The 26986-nt window shown below is 26.3% G+C and overlaps 3 protein-coding genes across 7 annotated transcripts in view; 1 reads left to right on the forward strand and 2 right to left on the reverse strand.

Annotated features, from left to right (window-relative positions):
• LOC135928661 (uncharacterized) lies at positions 1–3066 on the reverse strand. Its single transcript, XM_065465117.1, has 12 exons — positions 3054–3066; positions 2530–2604; positions 2337–2483; positions 2240–2290; positions 2135–2194; positions 2038–2088; positions 1933–1992; positions 1827–1886; positions 1688–1783; positions 853–1642; positions 546–810; positions 1–493 (listed from the first exon to the last, which is right to left on the reverse strand). Exons 1-10 carry the CDS (start codon positions 3064–3066, stop codon positions 1188–1190), a joined length of 1068 nt encoding a protein of 355 aa, XP_065321189.1. The 3' UTR covers positions 1–493; positions 546–810; positions 853–1187.
• Positions 3067–3683: 617 nt separating this feature from the next.
• Positions 3684–18448, forward strand: LOC135927886 (spindle assembly abnormal protein 6 homolog). Of its 3 annotated transcripts, XM_065464128.1 has the most exons (10): positions 3684–3801; positions 3849–3926; positions 3969–4088; positions 8018–8134; positions 16230–16385; positions 16651–16794; positions 17110–17317; positions 17404–17511; positions 17616–17776; positions 18140–18448. In XM_065464128.1, exons 1-10 carry the CDS (start codon positions 3763–3765, stop codon positions 18254–18256), a joined length of 1248 nt encoding a protein of 415 aa, XP_065320200.1. In that variant the 5' UTR covers positions 3684–3762; the 3' UTR covers positions 18257–18448. The 3 variants fall into 3 exon arrangements, with proteins under 3 accessions (XP_065320200.1, XP_065320201.1, XP_065320202.1); XM_065464129.1 differs by lacking the exon at positions 17404–17511; XM_065464130.1 differs by lacking the exon at positions 18140–18448 and having other exon boundaries at positions 17558–17744.
• An 89-nt stretch (positions 18449–18537) lies between these two features.
• Positions 18538–26986, reverse strand: part of LOC135927885 (protein SSUH2 homolog) — a 78588-nt gene continuing 70139 nt past the window's right edge. Inside the window, exons 6-10 of one of the 3 annotated variants that reach the window (XM_065464126.1) lie at positions 24628–24830; positions 24468–24560; positions 24275–24377; positions 21727–21831; positions 18538–18851 (exon numbers count right to left, since the gene is read on the reverse strand). In XM_065464126.1, coding sequence (XP_065320198.1) covers positions 18693–18851; positions 21727–21831; positions 24275–24377; positions 24468–24560; positions 24628–24830 — 663 coding nt within the window. In that variant the 3' untranslated portion in view covers positions 18538–18692. Of the gene's footprint in view, positions 18852–21726; positions 21832–24274; positions 24378–24467; positions 24561–24627; positions 24831–26986 lie in introns of those variants that run through there. The other 2 variants (XM_065464127.1, XR_010572201.1) reach the window with 2 other exon arrangements.

Here is a 26986-nt window from a genome sequence, read left to right on the forward strand (position 1 = left end):
TTTATATAAAACTCACCAATATTTATTATTTACATTTTAATTGTATGGATAGTTATTTGATTAATTGTTTACATTATATATTTGCACTTAAAAATAAAACGGTGACATTTATAAAGGTATACGTATTAAGAATATTTAATTGAACAAATTGCGATATATATGCCGAGTATAATGTTTATAAATAAAATATAAATCTAACATTTTAATTTAACAATTTTAGAAATTTCACCCAAAAATGTTAAAACATCTTCGGTTCCTTCATAAATATTGGTTGTTAGCGATCTTCCGATCCTTTATTTCATATGCGTAATTAATACGATTCACAGTTGACCCATTACTTATCTGAATAAGCTTTAGATCATTTATATTTTGGTAATTTATTAAAATTTTTAATAATGTATAAATATTAGGGTGAGCGTAAGAGATTTTTCGGTTAAGGGCATGGTGGAACCCTTCTAAGTGATTATTAGTGCGAGGTCCTGCTACTCTATACCTAAATTAAAAATATATAAATTAGATAATATATAATTTTGAATCTTTTATACCTTGACCATAATGTATAAGGAAATAGTGGTCTATCCCCAAGCCAAATTGTATCCATATACATCATAAAGCTTGAGAGCAGGGTATCATTGGCAGCCATTTGATAGCAAGTATCACGTAGCAATGCTACATGTTCCTCCCTACAGAATAGGAGGGTGCTCATTTTTCGGACTACTTTATGTACATCCGAATGTCCCATGTATGACCCAGACAACCCCAATGTTTGGCATTTGCGCCATATAGCTTGTGAGTAGTGTAAATAACATCCTAAATATATATATAATTAATATATTAAAAAACTAAATGAACCTTTTATGGACATGGTTGGAAATACATCCTTAAGAGCTGAAATCGCGGCGATTTCATAATCCGTCTGGGAAATAGAAGGATTAAACCATATGTTATTTTCTGCACAAAATTCCACAAGGACTCTGAATACCTTTGTATATGTCTCCTTATTTTTGTTTGGCAAAAGAGCATACACAATAGGTATCATGACCTTTTGAAACATTACATGAATAACATAGAGCTGATAATATAAGCTAGGAGCAGAATAAAATGTTCCATCCATATATATTATCAGCTCTCTCTCTGCTAATCTCAGCATAGATGCTGTTCCAAACATTATTAATTTATTATTATCACTATAAATTAGGAATTGTTCCCCCCGCATATTTAAAGTAAACAGGGGTTAAAATAATTTCCTCCACAGCATAAGGTAACACAGGTCGATACTTTTTTAATATCCTATCAATTGTGGTTTTGAAGGATACAAATGATGGAATAGCCTCTGGATATTCTGCAATATCCAAGCACTCCGAGAATCTAATCTGCATTGCCTTATCATAAACCTGAGGATTTTTGGCCACTAAAATTTCAATCACCTCTTTAGTACTAAGTTTTTCATATATATATGTATCATGTTGATGACAATGCCCACAAGTCATCGTATAAATACCATCATATTTGCATCTTCCTTTGCAACTAATATTTCTACACTTATAATAACTAATCAAATCTTTATGGTGATCAATTCTATATAAAAACATGTTATAAAATAACAGAGGTTTTCCTTTCTGGCTATTTATAAATTGAGGACCTTAATAATTAAAAAATAATAATTAGTCATTAAATTTTATTTTACTATGACTGTGATGTAAGTCAATTAAAGCATTTGCAATATTTATTGTACTTTCACCAGCACAGGAAGTGTTTGTGGAAGGTACAATCAGATTTGTATCTACAATAACATTTAATACAATAAAAGTAAAATATGGCCCTACTTTCAGTGTCAGTGAACCAAGCCTGTGCATCTACATTTACATTTTGTTGAAAACTTGAGCCTAAATTAATTAAATTTTGTAAAAACAATTGGTGAAAAATTTATACTTTGACCAGCACTTGATTGAGTTATCAAAGTGTTTGTGGAAGGTACATTCAGATTTGTATCTACAATATAACATTTAATACAATAAAAGTAAAATATGGCTTTACTTTCAGTGGTAGTGAATGCAGCTTCATCTAAATTTTGTTGAAAACTTGAGCCTAAATTAATTAAATTTAGTAAAAACAATTGGTGAAAAATTTATACTTTGACCAGCACTTGATTGAGTTATCAAAGTGTTTGTGGAAGGTACATTCAGATTTGTATCTACAATATAAAATTTAATACAATAAAAGTAAAATATGGCTTTACTTTCAGTGGTAGTGAATGCAGCTTCATCTAAATTTTGTTGAAAACTTGAGCCTAAATTAATTAAATTTAGTAAAAACAATTGGTGAAAAATTTATACTTTGACCAGCACTTGATTGAGTTATGAAAGTGTTTGTGGGAGGTACATTCAGATTTGTATCTACAATATAACATTTAATACAATAAAAGTAAAATATGGTTTTCAGTGGTAGTGAATGCAGATCTAAATTTTGTTGAAAACTTGAGCCTAAATTAATTAAATTTAGTAAAAACAATTGGTGAAAAATTTATACTTTGACCAGCACTTGATTGAGTTATCAAAGTGTTTGTGGAAGGTACATTCAGATTTGTATCTACAATTAAAAATACTACAATTTATTACAAAGGAGAAAGTCATATAATAAAAAAACATAAAAAAATAAATTAGTTCAGAAAAAAAAGTATGTTATGAAATTTTCCTCAAAATATAAATAATATTTATAACCTATAGTTACACTCTAAACCATTTAAAATTGGAAAAATAATTTATGACAAGAAATCTCGGATAACAACCTAATTTACTAAACATCGACCAAAATTTTCGTCAATATATTTAAATATTAAGTTGGGAGGGGGGTCTTATTATTACACTTATAAACCAGAAATCACTTGATCATGATGGATGTAACAAAACAGTGAAAGAATTAATAAAGAAAATTTAAAAAAAAAATTTAAAAAAAAATAAGTACCCCCACTCAAATTAACTAAAGCAGTTGTTTCGGACCCCCCCCCCCCCCCCCCCCTCCCCCACCCGTTGTAGGGGCCACTGGTAACTAACAATAATCAAACATGTCTTAACTAATATGTCATTGTCTATGCAATCGGATCTATTTATATAAAACCTTCTCGACTAAACGCGGAATTTTTAAATTTACTAAACAAGTGATTTCATATGACTGTTTTGTATTCTCAAAAATTAAAGATAAAATTTGATAAATTGTTACATAAATATGAGTTAGAATTAGTTTTTTATATAAAAATATTACATATATTATAGGCAGTTATTTTTAATTAATATAAAAATAAACCACGTTTTACCAAAAGTTAGTTTTTATAAATTTTAATTAAACATAAATATTATGCAGGACATAACTATACAAATTATTCAGGAAAATGAACCATTTGATATATATAAACTTTTAATAGATGAAGATTATTTTATTAGGTTTGATTATTTTATAAAATTATTAATTCATTTGCTAAGAATTAAAAATGAACAAGGCTTATTAATTGACTTTGATTCTTTTCCCCAAAAGGTTATTGAATTATTAAATATGTGTAGAGAAACAGAAGAAAATTATACTCCAAAGTCAGTTTATTATATTTAAATGTATTTACTGAGATTTAGATATACATTAACATTGGAATTTAATAATGATCAAAAGATGCCTCCCAATAACATTTTCACATTAAAAATTATAGAAACAAATGCTTTTAAGAATTTGACACATTTATTACTTAATTTTAAATTGTCTACTGATACAGAGATGAGACAGTATCTTTGCCAGTCCCTTAAATCTTTAAAAGTTTTTGTTTTTTTTACATATTAATAAATTTAATAATTTTTTATTAGCAAGAAAATGTAAACATGGAAATTACTTATAAGCATTTGGAAAAAACTTTATCTAATCAATTAAATGATACTGAGAAAGTTTCCTTTAAAAGGTTTTAAAAAAATATTTTTTGTTATTAGGCTTATAAATGTAAGGTAAAAGAATTCAAGGAACTAAAGGATGAACTTGAAGGCATTGAGAAAAATATATCCAACAAATTTCTCAAGGAATCAAAGGATGAAAAAGATAAATTAAATCAAGTATACTATTTGCATTTATAGAAATTTTTATTTAAATCCCAATGCCCATATTTTTATTAGGAAATTCTGGCTGAGATAGAAAAAAATTTATTGGATAAATTTTATTTATAAAATGGAAAGAACTTTTCCTTAAATGTTAAAAATATCTATTTGTATTTATTTTATGGTCAATGAATCTTTTAAATTTATTCTGAAAACTTTTATTGATAGAAGTAGATATTTTATCAGAATCTAAAAATTCCATATATGTTTCATAATTAATGTGGTTTATTATGAGTAGGTAATAAATTAGAAAATTTAAAAATTGATGTGTAAAACTCTTTGTTTGGAAAAAATAAGTTTATGTTTATATTAAATCTATATAAATTATCTAATTTTAAATGTTCTTGTATTATTAAAATTTTTTGAAGTATACTTGAATACATTTTTTGAAAATTTGCTCAACCCAGGGTGTCTCCCTCCATATCCTTCATTATTGGACTTTCAGCAATTTCTGCCCAGTTTTTGAGCGAGTTTATTTTATGAATCATATTTCTATTTCAATATACTAAATGCTTAGCAAATATCATCTTGTTAATTTTAATTAAATATACACAAATTACTGATGAACATTTAAAATTGTTATACCTTGTTTTTTTATAAGATAAACATAATATTATTTTATGAATAATATGGAAAAAGAGAAATTGATTTTTCTTTAGTGCTATGAAAATATCTGATTTCTAAGATAATACAAATATATCCAGAACACCAATTTCTCAAACATTCTTTGGTTGGGATAGATAAATCAAAAGTTGGAATATATATGCCACCCCATTTTGTCAGATATGCATTAATTGATGTTTAAATGTATTGTAAAAACAATTTTCTAAAGCTTCCAATTTATTATTACCATAATTGAAACCTTGTTAATCACATTATCTAAGTTATTACCTCTTTCATTATCATTAATTCGAGATCTTTATTGGGCTGCAAAATGTCTGAACCTTAGTATATGGTACAAGGGTATATCAAGGCCAGGTAAATCTTCTTATGTGGATGGTAACATTTCATACATATGTTATTCTTACATTTGGAGTCATGCATAAAATAAAGGCGTTTCGATTATGGCTTTGATTGTTTTACCAATTTCTATGTTTACTATAACTATATTTGTAAAATTGCTTAATTTTCTCCGACCCTAATTTTGGCATTGGCAATGTTATTTGCTTCAATTTGGCCTCCCTCTATGGCCAATGCAAGGTATTGAATGTTTGAAAAAAGGATAGCTTGGATAAATTTGTGCCTGAGCCATTTAGCAGTGATGAAAACAAAGACGATCGAGGGAATGCATGCTTGATAGTAGAGGTTTGATGCAGCAGGAAACGATTGCTATGTATCATTTCTCTTGTTTGCAAGTGACAGGTAAAGGGGTCTTGTATGATACAGATCTCCATATAGTCAATGCCTCGGCGTAGAACTAATAATTCATGTTAGAGTGAGTGTTAATAGTAGGTTTTGTTAATAAGCAGTTTGAGATATAAGTAGTTAAAGCTAAATCGGGAGATCTGATATTAAGACCTGTAAATTTTGATGAAAGAGAAGCTTGGACACAAGCAATTTTTTCAAACTTAAGATTTAGGATTTCTTAGGTAAGTATCTTGATTTCAGTTTCATATACGTTTAAAAGCAGGGATGTGAACCCTTCGGCAAAAAAAAGGGTCCCAGGTTCGTGTACAGGAATAAAATTGAAAAAGGACCCAGGTTCAGGGAACATAAGAATAATGACTCAAAATAAGATTTTTTTAAATTCATTTATTATTTATTATACTTCTCAATATATACATATTCATAATTTACAAATGTAATTTATGTTTTATTCAATCGCACAATCATAATATCTTCTAAAATATCATCCTTGAGATTTCCACTTAAATTAGACAATATATATTTCAAAATGAAAAACGTTCTACCCTTACTTAAAATAGATAGTTATCTTTATAAAATTATTGTATTTGTGTCGCCGGTACAGCCATGAAGATTCTAGATAAGATATATAATTATGGATATATTGAAGAATTTTCTTCCAGAATTTTAAAATATTTGTATCCTTATTTATTCTCTTAACTTCTGAGAACTTTTCTTTTAAAGATACAATAGGCATTTTTTGATCCTCCTTTCTATCCGATAATTTGATATTTTTTTCTCTATCTAAAAGTAAAATTTCAAGATCATCAATGTTGCTATCATAATTATTATTATCACTACAAGCAGTAGGTATTGTCGTAGCCTCCAATATAAATAATGGAGTTTTGCGTATGTCATAAATCCTTAAGATGGTCTTTAGCCATTTGTTTTTGCTCAATACTCAATAAAACTTGATATCGAGGGCCTAAATATATAGAAGTGTATACAACACTATATTGCAAATATTGTTGCTCTCGAATTTTCATGTTTTCTAATATTTCGTATAAAAAGGACTCTAAATTTTTCTATATCTAATCGGCATCTAATCCATATGCCATAAAAATCAAATAAACATAATTTATTTTCAAAGGAACTAATACACTAGTAAGGTCCTTTGGTTGGCACCAATCATCTTCTGACAAAATGCTTCACATGCTCCTATAATAAAATAATTACAGAAATCTTTCAAACTTAATCGTTCTAGCATCATAAAAACTGAGGACCAGCGTGTTGTGCATTGTCATTTAAATTAAAATATTATTACTTGCACTACAAAATAATTCACTTTCAAAATATTCAACGTATTTCTATAATATAGCATATTAATAAATTTACATAATAAAATATTATCTACACTAGAAAATAATTTATGATATCAATCTCTAAATAAAATAGAAGTCCAGGAAGAAAATTGAAAGAAAAACGCGAAGATAAAATAAATGATTCCACAAAAAAAGTTAATAAAATTTATATTATTTTTTAAAAAAATATTTTTATTTTTACAAATTTTTATGACACCTAGAACCCTTGGACCCTCTACTTTAAAAAAGGGTCCGGGTTCTGGTACAGCCAAAATACTAGGGTTCGGGTTGACACTCTGTTTAAAAGCAGGTTATTTAATAATAGGAATAGACTTAAGAAGAATGCGTGATATATTAATAAAGTTTTTCAAAGAAAAACCGATACCCAGCTTGCAAGGAGTCTTAAGAGTTGAATGAAGAAAGGTACAAAATGTCGAGTTGCCTCTAACCAAGTATGTTAGTTAATCATGATTAAGGATCTTAATATTTGTTTTGTTCAGAACAGCTTCTTTGGATGAATTCAAATTTGCTCTGATTGAGAATAAGCCCAAACAATGAAAATATCGGCATAATCCTATATTTTAAAAACGCGAAATATCAGTCCCTACCTGATATTTAATAGCGGCACGGAATTTCAGAAGTATTTTTAATCTGATACATTTCTTTTTAACATATTATTGGTAGTTATAACATTAATATTTTTGTAATTATTAGTATTATTACAATTGACAAAAGATAACAAGATATATAACAATTATAGAAAAGTTTATGAAAATTCAATCGTATCTTTCTAAAAATATAAACATCAGAATATTAATATTTATATAAAATAAACTATATTAAAAATATTGCTTTGTTGAAGTGTTTATTTGAATATGAAATAATACTTCTGAATATATCATCTGCATTATTTGTCTTAGATGTTTTCATACCTCATACCCCCGTAACTACTCCGCTATATGCATGTAATGCCTATATAATTTGCATGAATTATTTAGGGTAATTATAATTATTCTACTCGCAATAGAAAACCTATTCTATTAATTTTAGATACTTTTACCATGAAAATTTGATTTAATTTACACAACACATTATAATTTTTTAAATACCTGTATTTATATTTCAATACAAATTCATATTGCGTTTTGATTCATTATTATTAATCATTAAACTAAATTTTAGCAAATCATGAAATTACAAAAAAAATTGGAAAATGAACGTGCCAGCAGTGAAAATCGAATAAATCAGAACATACGGGACTATAAAAATAAAGCTGATTGGCTAGATCAAGAAAATCAGGTATATAATATTTTGTACAAATTTAAATGTTTGAGGGCGCCCAAACGCCTACATAGGAATTTGCTGTGAAGGGAGGGGGATAATTAAACTTTTTCCCAGGGGTTATTCAAGAATGTCCTAAGTTTCAAGGACTAGTTACTATAAATTTCTAATACACAAATTCAAATATTAATTAATGATAAAAATATGAAATGTGTGATGCATAAAAATTATCTTAAGAATTATTGCATATATATAAACCAAATATAAAGTATTCATGGAAAAATGGCATATTAAAGAAATGGGGGAAATATAATTAGGAAGCATATTATAAATTTATAATGTGAAATTCCAGGGACCCAAACCGAACCATTAAACCGCTAAAAAACCGGTGTTTTTATTGAACCTAAACCGAACCTAAGCCGCTTAAGATTTTTTTAGCTGAACCTGAACCGATCCGCTAAAATACCCCTGAACCGGTTCGAGCCTCATGATTTAATGTATTTAAGTTATTACTAGTATATTGCAAAAATTTTAATTATATTGGAATTGTTTTAAAGATTATTATCGATCATTTAATTGATAAGTGTCAGTTATAAATTTTATAAATTTTAGTATATTGCCATCTTGCAACATTTTTTAAATATTTTAAGCTTATAAATATAATGCTTAGGGAAAAATTAAATCCAATATATAAATTATTTGCATATAGTATTATAAATGACACATCAAAATGTCATATTACTGAAAAATAAATATGAAAGGCTATCATGCAGCAAATCTTGAGCATCACATAAAAAGAAACCACCCTCTAGAATTCGATAAATTTAACAAAATATCACAACAAAAGCTTAATAAAATAAAAAAGTTTAAGATGTCATCAAACCACAGACGTTAGAAGAAGCATAAAAAACAACAATATCAGTAAAACTAAATTAAAAAATAACATTCGATGCTTGTACTGAGTTGGTCACTTTTAATGGCAGATCGTTCAAATTAATCGATGATAACGATTTTAAAAAAATTCTTGATCCTATAATAGAAGGCATGGGTAATATTAAAATTATTTCTCAAATATTCTATCTAATGTTGCAAAATTAGCCTTAAGTATTCGGCAAAATATAATCAAAGAATGGTTACTTATTATCTCTTAAAATTGACTGTGTTACTCGCCTAGACAGGTCCATTATTGGGATTAATCTTCAGTATATACAAAAAACAAAAAAATGTTCTGATAACATTAGCAATGAAAGAAATTTTTGAACGGCCCACTGCAGAAAATTTAAAACCCCTTTTAATAAAAGTATTAAATGATTATGAAATCAAAACACCACAAATAAACACTATAACAACTGACAATGGGACAAATCTTATCAAGATGGTAAAATTATTTATGAAGAATAGTGATATGACAATCAAATATCTGAAAATGATGAAGAAGTGCAAATACAAAATATATTTCATAATGTACCTGATGAATTAACAATCAATCTTAATGATTCTCAATATAATATTATAAATATAAGATGTGCTTCTCATACCTTACTACTTGTGGTAGATCATGCATTAAAAAATTGCTCAGTTTCTAATATTATTATTAAAGCTCGTACAAAAGGGCAAAATCGATATCAATCATACTAAAAAAATTAAACTTAAAAAGACCTATATTGGATTATCACAGATGGTTATCAACCTATGACATGCTAGAGAGATTGAATGAATTAAAAGATATGTGTGAGGAATTATCAGTATCATACAGTGAACTTTATTTTACAGCATTGGAGTGGGAAGCAGTTATAGGGATGATAAATAAAACCAATTAAAGTAGCTACCAAGAACTTACAACTTGAGCAGCTAGAGGATTTTTATAGCATATGGCCAAAAACAGGGGTGGACTGGGAGTCTAAAGGCCCCTTGGCGGGCGTATAGCCTATTTTTACCCATCCTGCGGCCGGGAATTATATGATTTTATTTGAAATCTACTACACTATATTAAAATTTAAAATAATTCTTATCGTTTTAATATTTATGTATGATCCATTTAAAAGAATTACTGATCCTTTTTAATTTATAAACCTTTGTGATTATTATATAAATTAATTCATTCATTGGCCAACAATAAGTCAATCTGTAATAAATAAATGATTTAACATAATCTTCACATATTTTTTATATAGGATTAATTTTATATCATAATTCTTATTATTTCTTGAAATATATTTACTAAATTTTAATTTGTTTTATATATATTTTTATTTATATGGAAAGAAAAAAATAAGTTAACAAAATATTTATATAACTAAAAAATAAAATATTTATAAGAATTAAATAAAAACTATGGTATATTTTTATAATAAACAACATATAATAATATAAAAATGTAATATATTTAAAAAAAAGAAGTAAAATATGTAAACTGTTGAATGCAATGATCTGCTGATAGTGAGCTTGATCCAATAATAATATATCGTTGCGCACAGCTCAAAATCTATAGCATTTAACTAAATCTCGCATCTGCCACTAAAGGTTTGATCCTAAAAAATTGAAGCTTAGGAGTGAGACAAAATGGAAATAATTTTTCTTTTTATATTGCTAAAATAAAATAATATCGAAAAATCTGAATATTGGTGATTGTATTAAAATTTACTTCTGATCGGTTTTTAACATACTTGTTTTGATCCACCTTATAAAAATCGTAAACTCCCAAAACGGAAAAAGAAGCAGAATGAGAATGAATAACTTATAAAATAAATACTTTAAAATATTATTAAACGTTTATTTTTAAATCGGTTTTGAACATATGGAAAGAAAAGAATTTGCTGAAATTATGGTTAAATTTCCACCAAGGTTAGCTTAACAATTTTCTCATTAATGGTGAATATTTGCGCAGATTTTCAAGAATCTCACTTAATTCTATTTCTTCTAACAATTTCCTTTCTCTACATTAAAAAGGCTTCTAAATAATCCTGCCCAATATTTGCTCGCAGTCTATTTTTAATTATTTAAAAGATAAAGTGAATTTCATATACTATATATAAATTGGCATATTATATCGGCATAACGTCTCATATACACATAAAACATTGCTTGCATTTTATATTGCATATGATTATAAAATCATCTTTCATAGAATCTTGAAATTCTTCACTTTCAATTTCTGACATGTAGTCACTATGATAAATAAAATTTTCTGTACTCTTCTTCAAGCCAATAAGTAAATTACTCTATATTCAGTTAGTTCTTCTCGCAGTTTATCCCTATCTACCTTTGCTAACGAAGTGTTCTAAGTCTCTTTAGTTATACCTTCCCTATTAATTTCATCATAACTTCTAGGATGGAAATATTGAGCATCAGTTATTAAATGTTGATTTTTCGAAAATTCTCTGTAAAACTAGTTACTATCTGATCAATGATATCGCGAAACACTGCAATTCTGTAAATTTGAAGAGAACCATTTGGACGTTTATCTGAGCATTCCTCAAAACACATCTTCTTTTTACGACTAATTCTACATAGCAGTATTTCAGTTTCCATGTATATATCATCAGGTATCATCAAATCTTTATTGATAGATAATGCCATATTGATAGCTTTCATATGTATTGAAACGAAAATGATAGTATTTAAAGAAAATCTAGAATCTTCAATTTTTTCCAGGCAGTCAAAATGTCTAAGTTTTTTGTTGAAATATCTTGTTAGGGGCTCATTATTTCAAAAATTTTCAAAAAAATTGTGCCGTTAGGAGGGTTTTAAATTTGCATAACTTTTCTAATAAAGCCTCGGCTTCTGAAGTCGTTTTTCATCAAGATTTTTTGTTATATATAATGTAAGGCATTTATTGTAGTAGATATTAGCGCATCTTTTTCATTAAACATCTGAAATACTGCTTTCTCGCGTGCCCACCATCTTGTTTCCCCAATATTTTGAACCAATAAGCGGGTTATTCACACCTACCTTCATACAAACTTCCATTCTTTTATAAAATTAATTAAAAAAATGTCGCAAGCCTATTTAATAATCCAAATAGATTTTTTGCCTCAAAATTACCACATGTCACAAACACATAAGTTAAGAATATGACTATAGCACCAAATATATATATACTGCCTGCACTTCTTGCTTAATTTGAGCTTGCAAGCCAACAAATTCACTTCTCATGTTATCTGCACTATCAAAAGATTCTCCAATTATATTATTTAATTGTAGCCCTAGTTTAAAGAAACAAGAACTTAATAAATCAAAAGTCTTTTACCTGAAGAATTAGTCACTTTAACTACTGCAAAAAGTTTTTCTGTAATTTCTCCTTTATAAATGTACTGCAAATCAATTGTAGCTGCTATCCATCTGCATGCTGAATATTTTATTTCTTTTGTTCTTTAATTTGCTTTCTATGCATGTATAGAATTATATCATTAAGGAACCTCTTCACTAGGAATGTAACTTGCCTGAGAGTTTAAGTTTTTCTATGTTTGCTACTTTGAATGGCTTTATTTAAAGGATTGGATTATAATTAGATAGGTGACGTATCAGTTTTAGGAAATTCCATGATTTAAATTTATATCTTCAATATTTTATAAGGTTTCATTACAATCAGAACCTCTATATGGCATATTTTGATGCCCTAATATCTTAACATTTTCATATATAAGTTTTATTATATGAGTATTATTTGAAATCTGCTTTGCGTTTCCAGTTATAAGTTTATTATTAAATGAATCTTATATGCTGTTGTTAAGTATTCCACTGCTTGGATATGAACATTTGAATTTTCATGAATCAACAACAGAATATATATGTTTAAAATTGATGCACCCTTTTGAAAATGAACTTTCAAACCAGTAAAAGCTATATAAATTGAGCAGTAATTAGCTTTAATTTCATGATCAATTATAGCAACTGAAAGCCAATTTTGTGGTACTTTATCTTCCATAACTACTCTATAATATAAACGTGATGTATTTAATCTCAGGTTCACAGATTTGATTGGATGTTTCTGTAAAAAGGCAAGTTTTCGTGGAATTGTTGCATTTGAATTTAAATGAAATAAATTTGACTTAATAGGTTAGATCTTTTTCTTTAAATTTGCTGCTTCTGTGCATAAAAAGCCAGATATTCGATTAGAATTCTTAGATATAGGTATTTGTAATGTAGATAAAAATGAAGGTATTTGTAATGTATATAAAGATGAAGATTCCTTTAAAGTTGGGGATAGAATAGGAATGCTATTATAATTTTAAGGAAATGATATTTAATATTTGGTGAAATTGTATTATCTTGTAAAGGTGAAGAAGAATCTGGAGTTTCTAAGAATATTGTTGGTGAAATTGTAGCAGAGGTTATATCTCTCGTTGTACAACATGCTAATTTTTTTAAATTGGTAGCTTGAGTATGAGAAAAATCAGATGTTATTTTAGAACATGAGTTAAAACTTATAATGGTTATTAAAAATCTATCTTATCTTATATTAATCATATATATTTAATATAAATATAATTATTTTTATGAGGTTTGGTTTTGCTTGTGTTGTTTATTATTTTCATTTTCACTTTCAATAAATGTTTATATTATAACAATAATTTTGTGTTTTCTATATATAACAATAAATATTGCATAAATTAATTTTAATATTTACTTGGCTATTTATTTTAAGACAATAAATGGTTTTAAATGAATGAATGAATTTTTTTATAGTGCTTAATTCCATCAGATAATTACATTAATATTTAATAATTATTTAAATTTACAATATTTAAAAAATAAATTGTATTAAAACATATTTAGATTTTATGCGTTTTTTTAAAAAAAAATTTTTTTTTTCTTTACTAAGGAGGCCCTTAAATTTGTAAAATCTCGAGGCTACGTGGGAGATTTTCCCACTATGCTCACTGCCCAGTCCTCTTCTGGCTAAAAGCTGAATTATATATTTCTATTTTTACTCACCCTTTGCTGGTTCAATAATAGATGCTATGAATTTTAAAGAGAAACAACTTTTTAACAACAACAATGCCTTTTTGTCATGCCTATATCTAGATTTAAGGTATATTTTAAAAAATTATATATCTTATAAGTTTAATTAATAATTTTATTTACCTTAATTAAATAATTTTGTTTTACTTTATATATTTTTCTATCTAATCATAAAAAATAATAAGATTTTTTTAATGATATGTTTAATTTTTATTTAAATAGATGTCAAGTGTTTCTGACTGAAGAAGAAAAAACCAAGGCTAAAGAGTATATTATTAAAATATGGCATAACATGAAATTAAAATTTGCTATAAGAGTGGAGGATTATTGTGAAAGTGAATCAACACCGGTTAATGTATCTTCATCTGAAGAGGACTTAGTAGAAAGTCTTTTTTAAAAAAAGATGGTTATAAACAAAATCTGTTACAAAAATCCAAGAATATTAGAAATATTTTAGTTAATTTTTCTAAAGAAACTAGGGTAAATAAAAATATGAATATTTTAGACTATTGAAGAAATCAGAGTAATCGATACCCAGAATTATGTAAATTGTCTGATATCATACTGGCATTGCCGGCTACCCAAGTTAGTGTGGAAAGATGTTTTTCAACAATTAAATTTATACTATCTTATAGATTTGAGTGAGACGAATTTTGAAAATATATAAATTATGCCGCTTAATAAAAAAAATTTTAAGTAAATAAAGTTAAATATTGTTTATAATAAAATTAATCATTAATATTTATTTGTTATATTTATAAATTAAATTATTTTATAATTTGCAATTAATAAAAATGAAGGTTTTATGTATGTGTTTTCTATTTTAATGATGAACTAAAAAAATTCTTCCATATACATAATTCGAAAGTAGGTTTGAATACAAAAGTGTTCAAACCGGTTTTAGAGGTTTGAATCTAACCGATATTTGTATTTTTTACGAACCGAACCCTAACCGTTATTTTTATTCAAACTTGAACCAAACCGAATTGGTTTCAGTTTTGGATCCTTGTGAAATTCAATCTTCCTTGGAAGAGAGCTAATTTTTCAATGATTTCATCAGTGCTTGGTATCAATTCCCTATCTATATTATGAAGGGTTAACCCATTCAATCTTTTTTCAGAGTTAGTACTCCACGGGTATGTTTTTATTTTCTTAAAGAAGAAAATGTCTTTCATTGGTAAAAATACTAATGGGTAGAGTGCCATTATATATAATAAATTTAATATAACAAGAAAATAGTTTAAAATGGGTATGAAATTATGCAGGGCATCTATAGTATTTTTTAAAACATTATCAACCATAGCTAACCTTTTATACCATAGTTTGCATTCAGCTAGTATTGCATCACGTGATACATTAACATCCTCACAATAAAAATCTGTCAAATATTTAGATTTTTCTCTAGCAAGATTTGAAATATATTTGAAAAGATTCGGCAGTAATAATATTTGCAGATTTGTAAATGCTGCCTGATGAATCAAGAACCCTTATGAATAATATTGAAGAGGAGGATAAATAAGTTTATTTTATAATATTCTTCAACACACTCAAGATTAATATTGGAGCGATGGACTTATGTTGCTACGAGTCGGGGTAGACAAATTTAAAATTCATAGAGCTCTGCTTTTGACTCAAAAATGACATATAATTTATGAAATTTATCACATACATTTGCCCTAATTTCCAATATAATGCTTTCCGCTATTCTTATAGTTTCAATCAAATTGATGTCATTTTTTTTAAATATTATACTTTAGTTTTGTAATGAAAAAGTTTTAAATGATTTGGTGGGAAATTTTAAAATGGTAGATAAATATAATTCCAAAAAAAATTTGAAATAGATATTAATTCATTGAATAAATTAATAGCTTATTTATTTCTGCCGTTAATGTGATAAAGAAATATAATTGGAATATTTATGCGATAAGATATAGGAATTAATAATATTTTTAAAATATATTTAGCCTACATCTGGATTTTTTGTCTTGGGGGGGGGGTTGCCCCCCTTGCTTACGTACATATATATAGAAGCGGATAATTGAAAGTTTCGTTGAGTTTAATGTTGATCGTTTAATTTTTTAATGTTATATATAATAAAAAAATTTAAATATCAGTTTTATGATAAATATTTTTTAAAATATTTTCACAGAAATTGAAAAGACAATTGAGCATATTTAACGTCGAAAAAACTAAAATGATGTCTGATTACGATAGCAAAATAACAGAACTCGAAAAGGAACTAATAAGTATGAAAACCGTTCTCAAGAGATTACAGGATAAATATGAAACTTCTAAAAATGAAAAAGTATAAATAAAAATAGCGAAATTATTTTTATTATTTTTACAATGTAAATTTGAATTAGATTCGGGTTTTTCATGGGATGGACTAATTTTTATTTATTTGTAAGAAATTTAAACATTATTTTGTGCATTAACAAATAAATTAGGAATAAAGAAAGAAAACATTCTATATTATGTTAAATTTTTTTAATTTAGAGAAGACCTCAGAATTTTAAATTTTTTTTATTTTAATCGCCCATATAATGTCACAATTTTATAATGGTTTTTAGGATAAATTCGCCAACCAAATCGAAAAAAGACAAGAAGATTTTCAGTTTATTCAAGATTCCTCACAAAAATTGTTAGAAGATATGGACAAAGGGCACGAAATTATACAAAAATTGCAACAGGAAAATAGATTCTTTCAAAACAAAGTAAAACAATTTTTTTAAAATGCCTACTAGATATAATAGAGCTGTGCGTATCCTTACTTTGACTAGCCGTCGGTATTTTTCTATTATTAAATTATTATTTATTTATTTTCTTCGTTTAATGGCCCTTTCTCAAGTTTCGCCAGGTAAGATAATGTTACTCTCTATTTTCCACGGTTGTTGGCATCGCTATTAGTCTTATCTAGCATTTTTATGTCATTATCTACCTATTTCATCTTACACTAATATTTAATAAAAAATATTAAAATTTAGGCGAAGGAAATATAATTTTATTTCTTTTTTAAAAATAAACAAAAGCTTAAAGATCAAAACGTTATAATTCTAAAGCAAGAAACTTATCTTGAGGGAAAAGAAAAAGCTATCAAAGATTTGAATAATCGTTTGTCGGATATTTTGACGCATGAAGAATGTTTGCTAAACGAAGTTAATGAATTGCGTAAAATAAATGATGGTCATAGGGTTGAAAATGAAAATCTTCATACCAAAATTAAATTGAATGAAACTGGTAAATCCATAATTTTAACCCTCTGCTAATTCTTTCTTTCTAAATAAATAAATTTTTGTTTGTAAAGTTTTTGCGTTTTAATATAGGGCTCTATAAATATCAGAATGCAAAGGCACCAATTGCACGGCCAGGCTCGGATTTTTTTCGGCCTAACCCGGACCGGATTTTAAAGTTTTCGGTCCGGCATGGCCCAGGTATATACAATTTTTTCGATATGATTGTTTTGATGAAATGATGTAGGAAATATGAAAAGTGAAGGAATGTGATTATTATTCAATATAATTAAAATATATTATAGTTATATCCTGGCTAAACAAACAAATAAACGAACTGAAATATTCTCCTGACCAAAAGGGTTCCCCTAAAAATGCTTATAACGAACTTCATGGCGATACCAATGGAAACATAAAAAAATTTGCCAACGTTAAAATATCCCATAATAATTCGCATAATAAAAATGTTATACTATATATTATTATTTTTTACATTTAGACAAATATCAAAAAATAGCTTGAATAGTATTAAAATATGTGGGAACTTTTATTTTTTTTCTTTCTTCAAATATCAGGTAATGGTAGTATACTTTAAAAAATTATTTCTAGTCATTTTTCCTATAGTGTTATTTTTTAAATCAGATGGAATTCACATCTGAAAATAAATAATTTATATTTTTTATTAGGGAATAATATTCGACAACATATAATCCATAGATTTTTTTTTTATTTGTTCTTCCTTAGTTTAGGATACAATTACTTATTTATATTATTTTTTAAATCGTATTATAAATATTTTACATTTCAATTTTGATACTATATTTTTTAGAACACCAATAGAATATCCATACCCCCTTTCAACGTTATAAACCCCTCCAATAAAAATTCAAATAGCGATAATAATAACAATGAAGTTACTTTGCCCGATTTTTATTTTAAACGATAGCTACCATTCAAATGATAGATTTTTTCCCCTCAACAACCAATCGAAAATCCACGTCTACATTTTTATTTAATTAATAAGATATGTTTTTTATAAACATAAAGCTTATTTTATTTCAATCAACAAAATATTTAAATATTTTACTTAAATGATTTTATATTAAAATATATTTTGTTAGATATAAATTGGCTAATAAAATACACGATTTTTTTTCTTCAAATTTCTCGTTTTTTATATAATCAATAGCATAATATATTTATATACGAATATTAAATAGATATTTCTTAAATTGAATTGGAATGCATGTTTTTTTCAGATGGTAAAATGATCTGTTATAGTTTAGCGATAATTACAATAAATATTTTAAATTTTTTTTAAAACGTGCATATTTGAATTTAGTATTTCGTAAACTTACATCATATATATATACATAAAATATTTAATTTAAAATGCATCCTAAACAGTTAGGACTCAAATATGACAAGGTTTCAGATTTGTAAATTTCCTTGTTAAATCCGTAAATACATATATACCTGTTTTCTTTGCTTTTATCCCTATATTTCACATTGGTATATGGTATAGCTTTTATCGAATGACGCTTAAATATATTAAAAAGGAATGCTATATTATTAATTATATATTTTATGTAATAATCTTTGACTGATAAGGTGGAGAAAATAACGCTCGTAGTTGTGTGATGCATAGCGCACCCCCTCCTATTTTCAAAGAATGTTATATCCCACTAAAATTTCAATATTAAGCTTTGTTATTTTGTTGTTTAACAGCTCGATTTAGCCTTTTATTAAAAATGGCTAACTCAAGATTTTAACCGAAAAAGTACATTTAATGCGTTTTCTATAAAAATCTATTTAAAACATGCAGTAATCATTTATTTTATTAATATTTGAATATGATTTATAAAAAATATATAAGAGTTAAAATGTGCGTTTTTGCATCCAAAAAATGTTTATATATTAATTAATTCATTAAAAATGCATGAAACTTTTCAGAAACATTGCTCCGCACAATAAGGCTATTAATAAATCCAGGTCAAATTCGACATATTAACAATTTTAAACTCATTGGGATATTGTTATACCCCAGTATACTCATCAAAGGTTAAATGTCGATATAAATACAATATTAAAAAATAACAAATAATTTTAGGCTACGTTTTAATTGATATTAACTCTTAATTTAATGTCAAGACTCCAAATCGCTAGTTAAAACTTGTAAGATAAAATTTTAAATCAATATTAGTCTAGGTTTATTTTAAAAGAGAATTAGATAATATAGTTTAATAGATATGCATATAATTCCAAATTACAGGGTTTCCCATTCAAAAAAGGAAAAGTCTTATTCATAAAATGAAAAGGTCCGATCAAAAAAGGAAAAGTCCCAAAGGCTTAGGGAAAAAGTCCAACCAAAAAAGGAAAAGTGTCAAACAAAAAAGAAAAAGGTTCAATCAAAAAAGGAAAAATCTCAAAAGAAAAGGAAAATTCCCATTCAAAAAAGGAATTTTTTTTTTGTCAACTTAAATTTTTAGTTTTTATATTTTACTTCTTATTTTATTTCTAACTTTTTGTGATTTCTTTAAGCCATTTTTTAATCTATTTTGTCTTTTTAAAATATATTAATTTTTCTTCTCTTCTCTACTCCATTTTTTATGTCATTTTTTAACAATTCTTACCTCTTGTTTCATACTACATAACAATTGTTTGACATTTTATGATTTTTTTCTTATATTCTTATCTTTAAAATTTCACTTAATTTTTATTTCTCTTTTGCAATCAAATTTTTTTATTAATATTTTTTGCATATCAAATCATTACATTACAATTACGATGTATATATATATCGTAATTTTTGAAGGGATCAGAACTATCCGGCATCATCACTGGATTTAAAGAAATTCCTTTAAAAATTTAATTTTTTAAAGAATATCAATCGATAGATAATCAAAGGATCTATTCAAATGGAGATCAATCTCTCCTCTTTAATGGGCAAGTTTAGGTCTGATGGGTCAGGAATATTTAATGGCTAATTTAAATATTTTTTGACGGAAAGTATTAATCCTTGATCTTGATAGATAGTCTGGGGGGGGGGGTGTAAAAAAATAAATAAATATTGTTATAGATATCAAATAAAAGGTAATTAAAATATCTTTTAATTGTAATAATAGTTATCACTCTAAGTGGGCGGGTTGAGATTTTGGGGGGTCAAGAATATTTTTATCAACACAAAAATATCGATATGAGTATCAAATAAAATCTAATTCAAATATTTTTTGAGTGATAGTATTCATTCTTGGTCTGATGGTAGGACTTGGTCTGGGAGGGGATAAAAATAAAAATGATTCCTGATCCCTCGGCCCTCTCACTTAGAGTAATAATTAATATTACAATCAAAAGATATTTAATTTATCTTTTATAATATATCGATATTCCCCCCCCCCCCCCATCAAGACCAAGAATGAATACTTTCAGTCAAAAGATATTTAAATTAGCTATTATTTGATACCCATATCTATTTTGTTTTGATAAAAATATTCCTGACCTGCCGACCTAAACTTGCCCATTAAGGGGAGAGATTGATCTCCAGTTGAGTAGATCCAACTGATATCTTTTAAAAAATTGAATTCATACAAGGATCCCTTTAAATCCCATGATAATCCAGGATAGTTCTGAAGCTTTTGAAAATTATGACATATTATATACACCATAATTGTAATGAGATAATTTGATATGCAAAAAATATTAATAAAAAAAATGTAATTGCAAAAGAGGAATAAAAATTAAGTAAAATTTAAAATATGAAATTATATTATAATGAAAAAAAATCATGAAAAGTCAAAAAATTGTTAACTAGGATGAAAAAAGAGGAAAGATTTGTTAAAAAATGACATAAAATGGAGTAGAGAAGTGAAGAAAAATAACAGGATAAATTAATAAATTATTTTTAAAAGACTAAAGGAATTATCAAAAATGAGAAGAAAAATAAATTGAAAAAAGATAAGAAAAATAAAGGTTAAAATGACATAAGGAAATCGAAAAAAGTTAGAAATAAATAAAATGTAAAAATAAAAAAACTAAAAATTTAAGAAAAATTGATAATTTATAATTTTTTTGTAAAATTATTTAAAAAATAACGATTTTCTTTTTGATTGCCACTTTTCCTTTTCTTTTGAGACCTTTCCTTTGATTGACACTTTTCCCTTCTTGATTAGACCTTTTCCTTTTTTGATTGACACTTTCTCTTTTTTGATTGGATCTTTTCCTTTTTTGTTTGACACTTTTCCTTTTTTGATTGGACTTTTTCCTAAGTCTTTGAGACTTTTCCTTTTTTGATTGTACAATTTCCTTTAATTGACCCTTTTCCTTTTATGATTGACACTTTTCCTTTTATTGGGACTTTTCCTTTTTTGAATGGGAAACTCTCTAATATCCAATCCAAATAAATATGTTTTAAGTCACCTGAAGTAAAATTCGCTCATATTTTGATAATTGCATATGTTCATTATAAATTCGATGAGAATTTTCATTGATTTCTTCCTCGGCAAAATCTTCGATCGGGCTAACCTTTAATATATTAGGATATAATTTTAGTGTTAAAAATAAATAAAAAATCTTTTCCTGTATAAATAATTAATGCTCTGATCATAACCTTTAATTCAGATGTTTAAACCTGTAACCTTGAGTCCCTAACCCGGTTTATTTTTAAGATATAATTTTAGTGTTAAAAATAAATAAAAAACCTTTTCCTGTATAAATCTTTAATGCTCTGATCATAACCTTTAAATCAGATGTTTAAACCTGTAACCTTGAGTCCCTAACCCGATTTATTTTTTGGTGAACCAAAAGCCATATATGAATCCTTTTTAACCAGAAATTTTCGGGCTCAAAAATAAGTATGTGTAATAAAAGAAAGAAATGATTGTTTGTCTTCATTTTTTTGCATTTTACCACTAATTTATCTCAATCAATATTTGCAATACAATTATTATTTCAAATTTTTGTAATATAAATTAGTAGATTTGAATTAATATATGTATTTTACTAATAAAATAATTGATTCGCCTTTTGATAAACTTAGCACAAAGAATGAAGGTGGATAAATTATTCAAAAAATGATGATGAAACCTTAAATTTGGTATCAGATTCTTATATAATAAATGGAAGAATATATTTGGCAGTCACTTCAATGTTTGGGCAATGAAATTTTGAATGAAAATAATTAAACCCTAATGATAAAACAAAAAATTCCATTTATCATTTCATAATGAATTAGAAAAATTAAAAGAACAGAATTTGTACAAATCAAATTCGGCAACAATATGCCGAAAAGTGTATAGATAGAAAAGAACATTTCTATACCAAAATAGACTTGATCAGAATATGTATTTATATATTGAGAAAATATAAAATAAGTACTGCCAGTAATTTTATAAACTAACAATTTGTTCTCGCAGTCCCAACCACAAAGTATTTATTTTAAAGAAAGAAATCTTTACCTAGGTGATCACAGATTGCATATGATAATATTGGAAAATATTTTAATTATAAGTTTAGATGGAAAAAAAATATAAGTAAACTTATAAGATCATGATTACTCCTTTTCATTATCTAGATATATTTTCATTGTTCGTTATAGTGTAGTATTATTTTAAGCGCAAATTGGCAAATTATATTTTATAGATCGTTAAAAGTTCTTTTAAATAGGATATCCTGCATAAAGTGGATATTTATTATAAATTATTTTTTTAAATTAAAATTATAGAGCCCTAAAAGACTGAAATCCAGCTTGAAATTTTTATTAATCTTTAAGCCCGAGCCAAACCCAAACTTTCTAATTATTTTCCCCGGTCCGAATTTTAAGCAGGCCCGGGTTGCAATTTTTATTTAAAAATATAAATTAACTGTTATTTTAATAAGTTAAATAAAATAAATCGCTAATGCCTTCCCCATAAACCTAGAGAGATTATAATGATTTATTATTAAAAGAAACGAAAATGAATAATTTTAGGCCTGAGCCCAACTATGGGCTGACTCGCAGGGTTTTTAATGTTAACCTTTCTTGAACCCGAACACGGCAAAAATAAAAACAGACCCAGGCCCCTGCTTAAAATATGATAAGATGCAAATATACTAGTGACTCATTTTATAGAATTAAACATTATTTCGATCAGAGACCTGGCGGCCCGGATTTTTTTTCAAAAATTTTTTAGGATCCGACCTGGTAATACAAAAAATTCACCTATTCGGTATTTTATCATATTTTTCAGCGAGTATTATCATTTAATAAGCAAGCATATTACATATTTTATCTTTTTTTTATTCTAAATAGACATTTAGTATATTACAAAATGATACTATATAAAATTTGTGTAAATAATATTTTGATAATATACTAAATTAATTGTATTTATAAAAAAAATAAAACTGATATTTATAAAAATGGAAGTAAATAATATTTTGAATATACTATATTATATTGGATTTTTTAAAAAAAATAAAACTAATATTTATAAAAAAATGGATGCATTTATAAAATAAAACTAATATTTATAAAATGGAAGTACTTAAAATTTTGAGAATATACTATATTATATATTGCATTTATAAAAATAAAACTAATATTTATAAAAATGGAAAATTATATAATGATTATAACCATATCTAATTGACGAATATAATAATTCGATGTATAAATTTTTAAAACTTAGGCCCAGCTCGGGTATTTTGAAAGAAAAATTTTCAGCCTGGCCCGAATATATTTTAATAATTTAAAATACGGCCTGGGGGCCGGGCTTAGGGCCGGGCCTACAGGTCTCTGATTTCGATTGATATTTTTAACTTCAAATATTAATTTACTAACCATAAAGATGTTCTGTAGACTCATAATTGTGACATTCTTATTTAATATTGCCATTGAATTGCAAAGAAAAAGCTATATGACAAGATACAAATATAAAATTAATTTTATAAAGTTAAAATTGATTTCAAAAAAAATCCAATTAATTACTCTAGAAAAACATTGTTCAAATATGGTAACTCCCTCTAAGGCTGGAATGTTTGAGTTAGGAAATTGTTCGGCTCCATAAATAAATTCCGATTCATGGTTAGTGCTATAATAAATCAATCGTTGATTATTTTAATTTTAAATAAGATTTTAGTTTATGAATGAATAAATTTGAAATTTTATCTGCAAAATATACTATTTTATAGTGAGTTTGATATAATTTTTAACGCCTTTCATGGATTTGCATGCATCACATATTAGTTTTCCATCAGCAACACATGTTTGACATCTAAAAAGTTAAAACGTAATGTTTTAAAATAATATATAAATTTAAATGGTTATATAAATCGCATAACCTTTTTCTTCCTCTCCCGCTGCAACTGAAACAAAAATCTTTACTCTTGTTGGTAATTGTAAATTTTTTAGGCTTTACAAGAGAGTTGCTAGATAAGTTAGTCGAAATTCTACCTGTACCAGAACATGATATACAAGAGACAGTTCCTCTACCTGAACATCTCCAGCATCTTTTCCAACCATCGCCAGCACAGGCATTGCATTTCTTATTAAAAAAACATGTAATTTAAAATCATTTATAAAAAAATTAATACATAAAACAAGGTAATAATTTATTACCATTTTTCTATAAAAAACCTCATTTTTATATTATAATGAAAACAAACATAGCCCCCAATATATTTTAAGTTATTAAATATTATTATTCTTCGATAATATTTCGAGATCTTCCAAGTAAGTAGCCTCTACAATCCCCATTCTTTATTATCCGTGGATCACCATTGGTAAAAATTATTTTTTACATGTTCCTCTATTACATTCTAGTATGACTTGTATCTCCAACAATATATCTATTCTCCAAGTTATATTTCGCCCTTCGCTCATCATGTACAAATCAACCACTCAACCTATTTTCTCACGTCATCTTTTATTCCAATCCTTTCTCTCATCTTGTTTTGGGCCTTCAGAGATTCCCCATAAATATAGCTAATCATTCTCATACTACTCTTTCCAATCTGGCTTCGTGGGTCACCCTTCATTCCACCGCACATTGTACAAGTTCTTACAGAGTTATTAAAATACCGCGTAAGATGTCTTTTCTGGTATAAAACTATAACGATGCTTTAGACATCAATTTTATTGTGAAATTTATCAATGACATAATTCCTTGTCTTTTTAATTCAAATTTAATAATATAAAAAAATATATATAATTAAGATAAAAAATTTTTAATTTTGCAGAAATTATTAAAAATATTTAAATTTTACATAAATAAATTTAAAAAATATTCAATTATATATATATAATTATATATCCTAATTTTGATAAATAGATTAATTAATATAAATTTTTTTGTAAACAAATGCCTATTTTATTCAATATTTTTTTTACAAATTTAATTTAATTTAAAAAAAATGATTTGGATTTTTCAATTTCATCAAATTTTTATTCAGATTTGTTACAGCAATATACTATGTATAATTTGATAATAATTTACAGACCCTAATTAAACTTTGGAAGTGGTTGAATCTAAAATCCAGAGAATAAAGCAAATAAAATTAAATTGCTAATAGGCAAATTATCGACTCCCCCAGTTTCCCAAGTTATATCTATTTAAGGAAAAAGAGCACTGTTCAATCTTTGATGAACTAATAATACAATTGGATAAAAATTTTAATGTAAATGAACCTTGAAAATTATTATAGTTTGTAGATCCCACTATATTTTCATATTAATTGTCATATGATTCGAGGATTAATGGTGCTCCATTTTTACTTCAAGACATTCACAACACCGCCGCTCATTCGGACCATTCTACATTTTTCCTCATACAACTCCATCAAGGTACCGCGATCTAACTAACTAACGCCTGACTATCTCACGTCTCTCTTAATAATAGTGGGACTATTTGGGCCTTGTTAAAAATAATATATTTTAATTAGCCTATTTATTTTTATATTCATAAATTTCCAAATTTACTAAGGGAAACGAGAGGCAAAGCCAATAAATTTTTGTTCTTAGATAAATGTCTCAAATTTGGTAAAAATCTGTATTTTTACTACACTCTATCTAGATTATATTTTTATGTAAAAGTGGGACAAAACATCAAAATTTTAGTATTTTTGCTTTGAGAATTTTATAATATTTATAGGAAATTATTTACATTGGCTAGTCTATTGATTGAAGTTATCCGGGGTTTCAAGCTTATCACTAAGTTCTTTAATACCTTCAGCTTATACAGCAAGGGATAAACGACAAATAAATAAATCAAAAATTTTGCAAGATTCTTTTAGACTGCAAATCTATAGATCGAAGTATTACGGTTATAATAATAACACTGATAATATAGTCCAAATAGCTGATCCAACATCCATAAGAGCCGCTGACTCATCTAATACAGCATATATAGATGACTTATCACTATCTAACCATGGCAATGATAGTCTTATTAAATTAATCTACACTGTTTTCTAAAAATCTAATCCAAATTCTGTCATTAGTAAAAAAAAAGATATACTATAAGAAGCTCGGGGTTTTAAATAATATTTTTAAGTTCAATAATGAGCCTATTCATTCAAATACAATTAACTAATTCAATAAATATTAATATTATGGCAAAAGTGACAGAAAATTATCTAAGCATTTTTTTAAATAAGAAATTGGCAGTACTTTAAGCAGTATCTAAAATTGGCAATATAAGAT

The sequence above is a fragment of the Gordionus sp. m RMFG-2023 genome, chromosome 4 (genome assembly GCF_954871325.1).
Source record: "Gordionus sp. m RMFG-2023 chromosome 4, tfGorSpeb1-WG-v2, whole genome shotgun sequence".
Lineage (NCBI taxonomy): Eukaryota > Metazoa > Nematomorpha > Gordioida > Chordodea > Parachordodidae > Gordionus > Gordionus sp. m RMFG-2023.

Bases quoted from the DNA above. Each gene is read 5' to 3' on its own strand.
- LOC135928661 (XM_065465117.1), bottom strand. The intron at 1,784-1,826 runs GTAGGGCCATAT...ATGTTATTGTAG, and splicing joins TTGGTTCACTGACACTGAAA to ATACAAATCTGATTGTACCT. The intron at 1,643-1,687 runs GTAAAATAAAAT...TTAATTATTAAG, and splicing joins TGACTTACATCACAGTCATA to GTCCTCAATTTATAAATAGC.
- LOC135927886 (XM_065464128.1), top strand. From the start codon at position 3,763: ATGAGACAGTATCTTTGCCAGTCCCTTAAATCTTTAAAA. The intron at 17,318-17,403 runs GTAAATCCATAA...GTTTTAATATAG, and splicing joins AATTAAATTGAATGAAACTG to GGCTCTATAAATATCAGAAT. The intron at 17,512-17,615 runs GTATATACAATT...AATATATTATAG, and splicing joins TTCGGTCCGGCATGGCCCAG to TTATATCCTGGCTAAACAAA.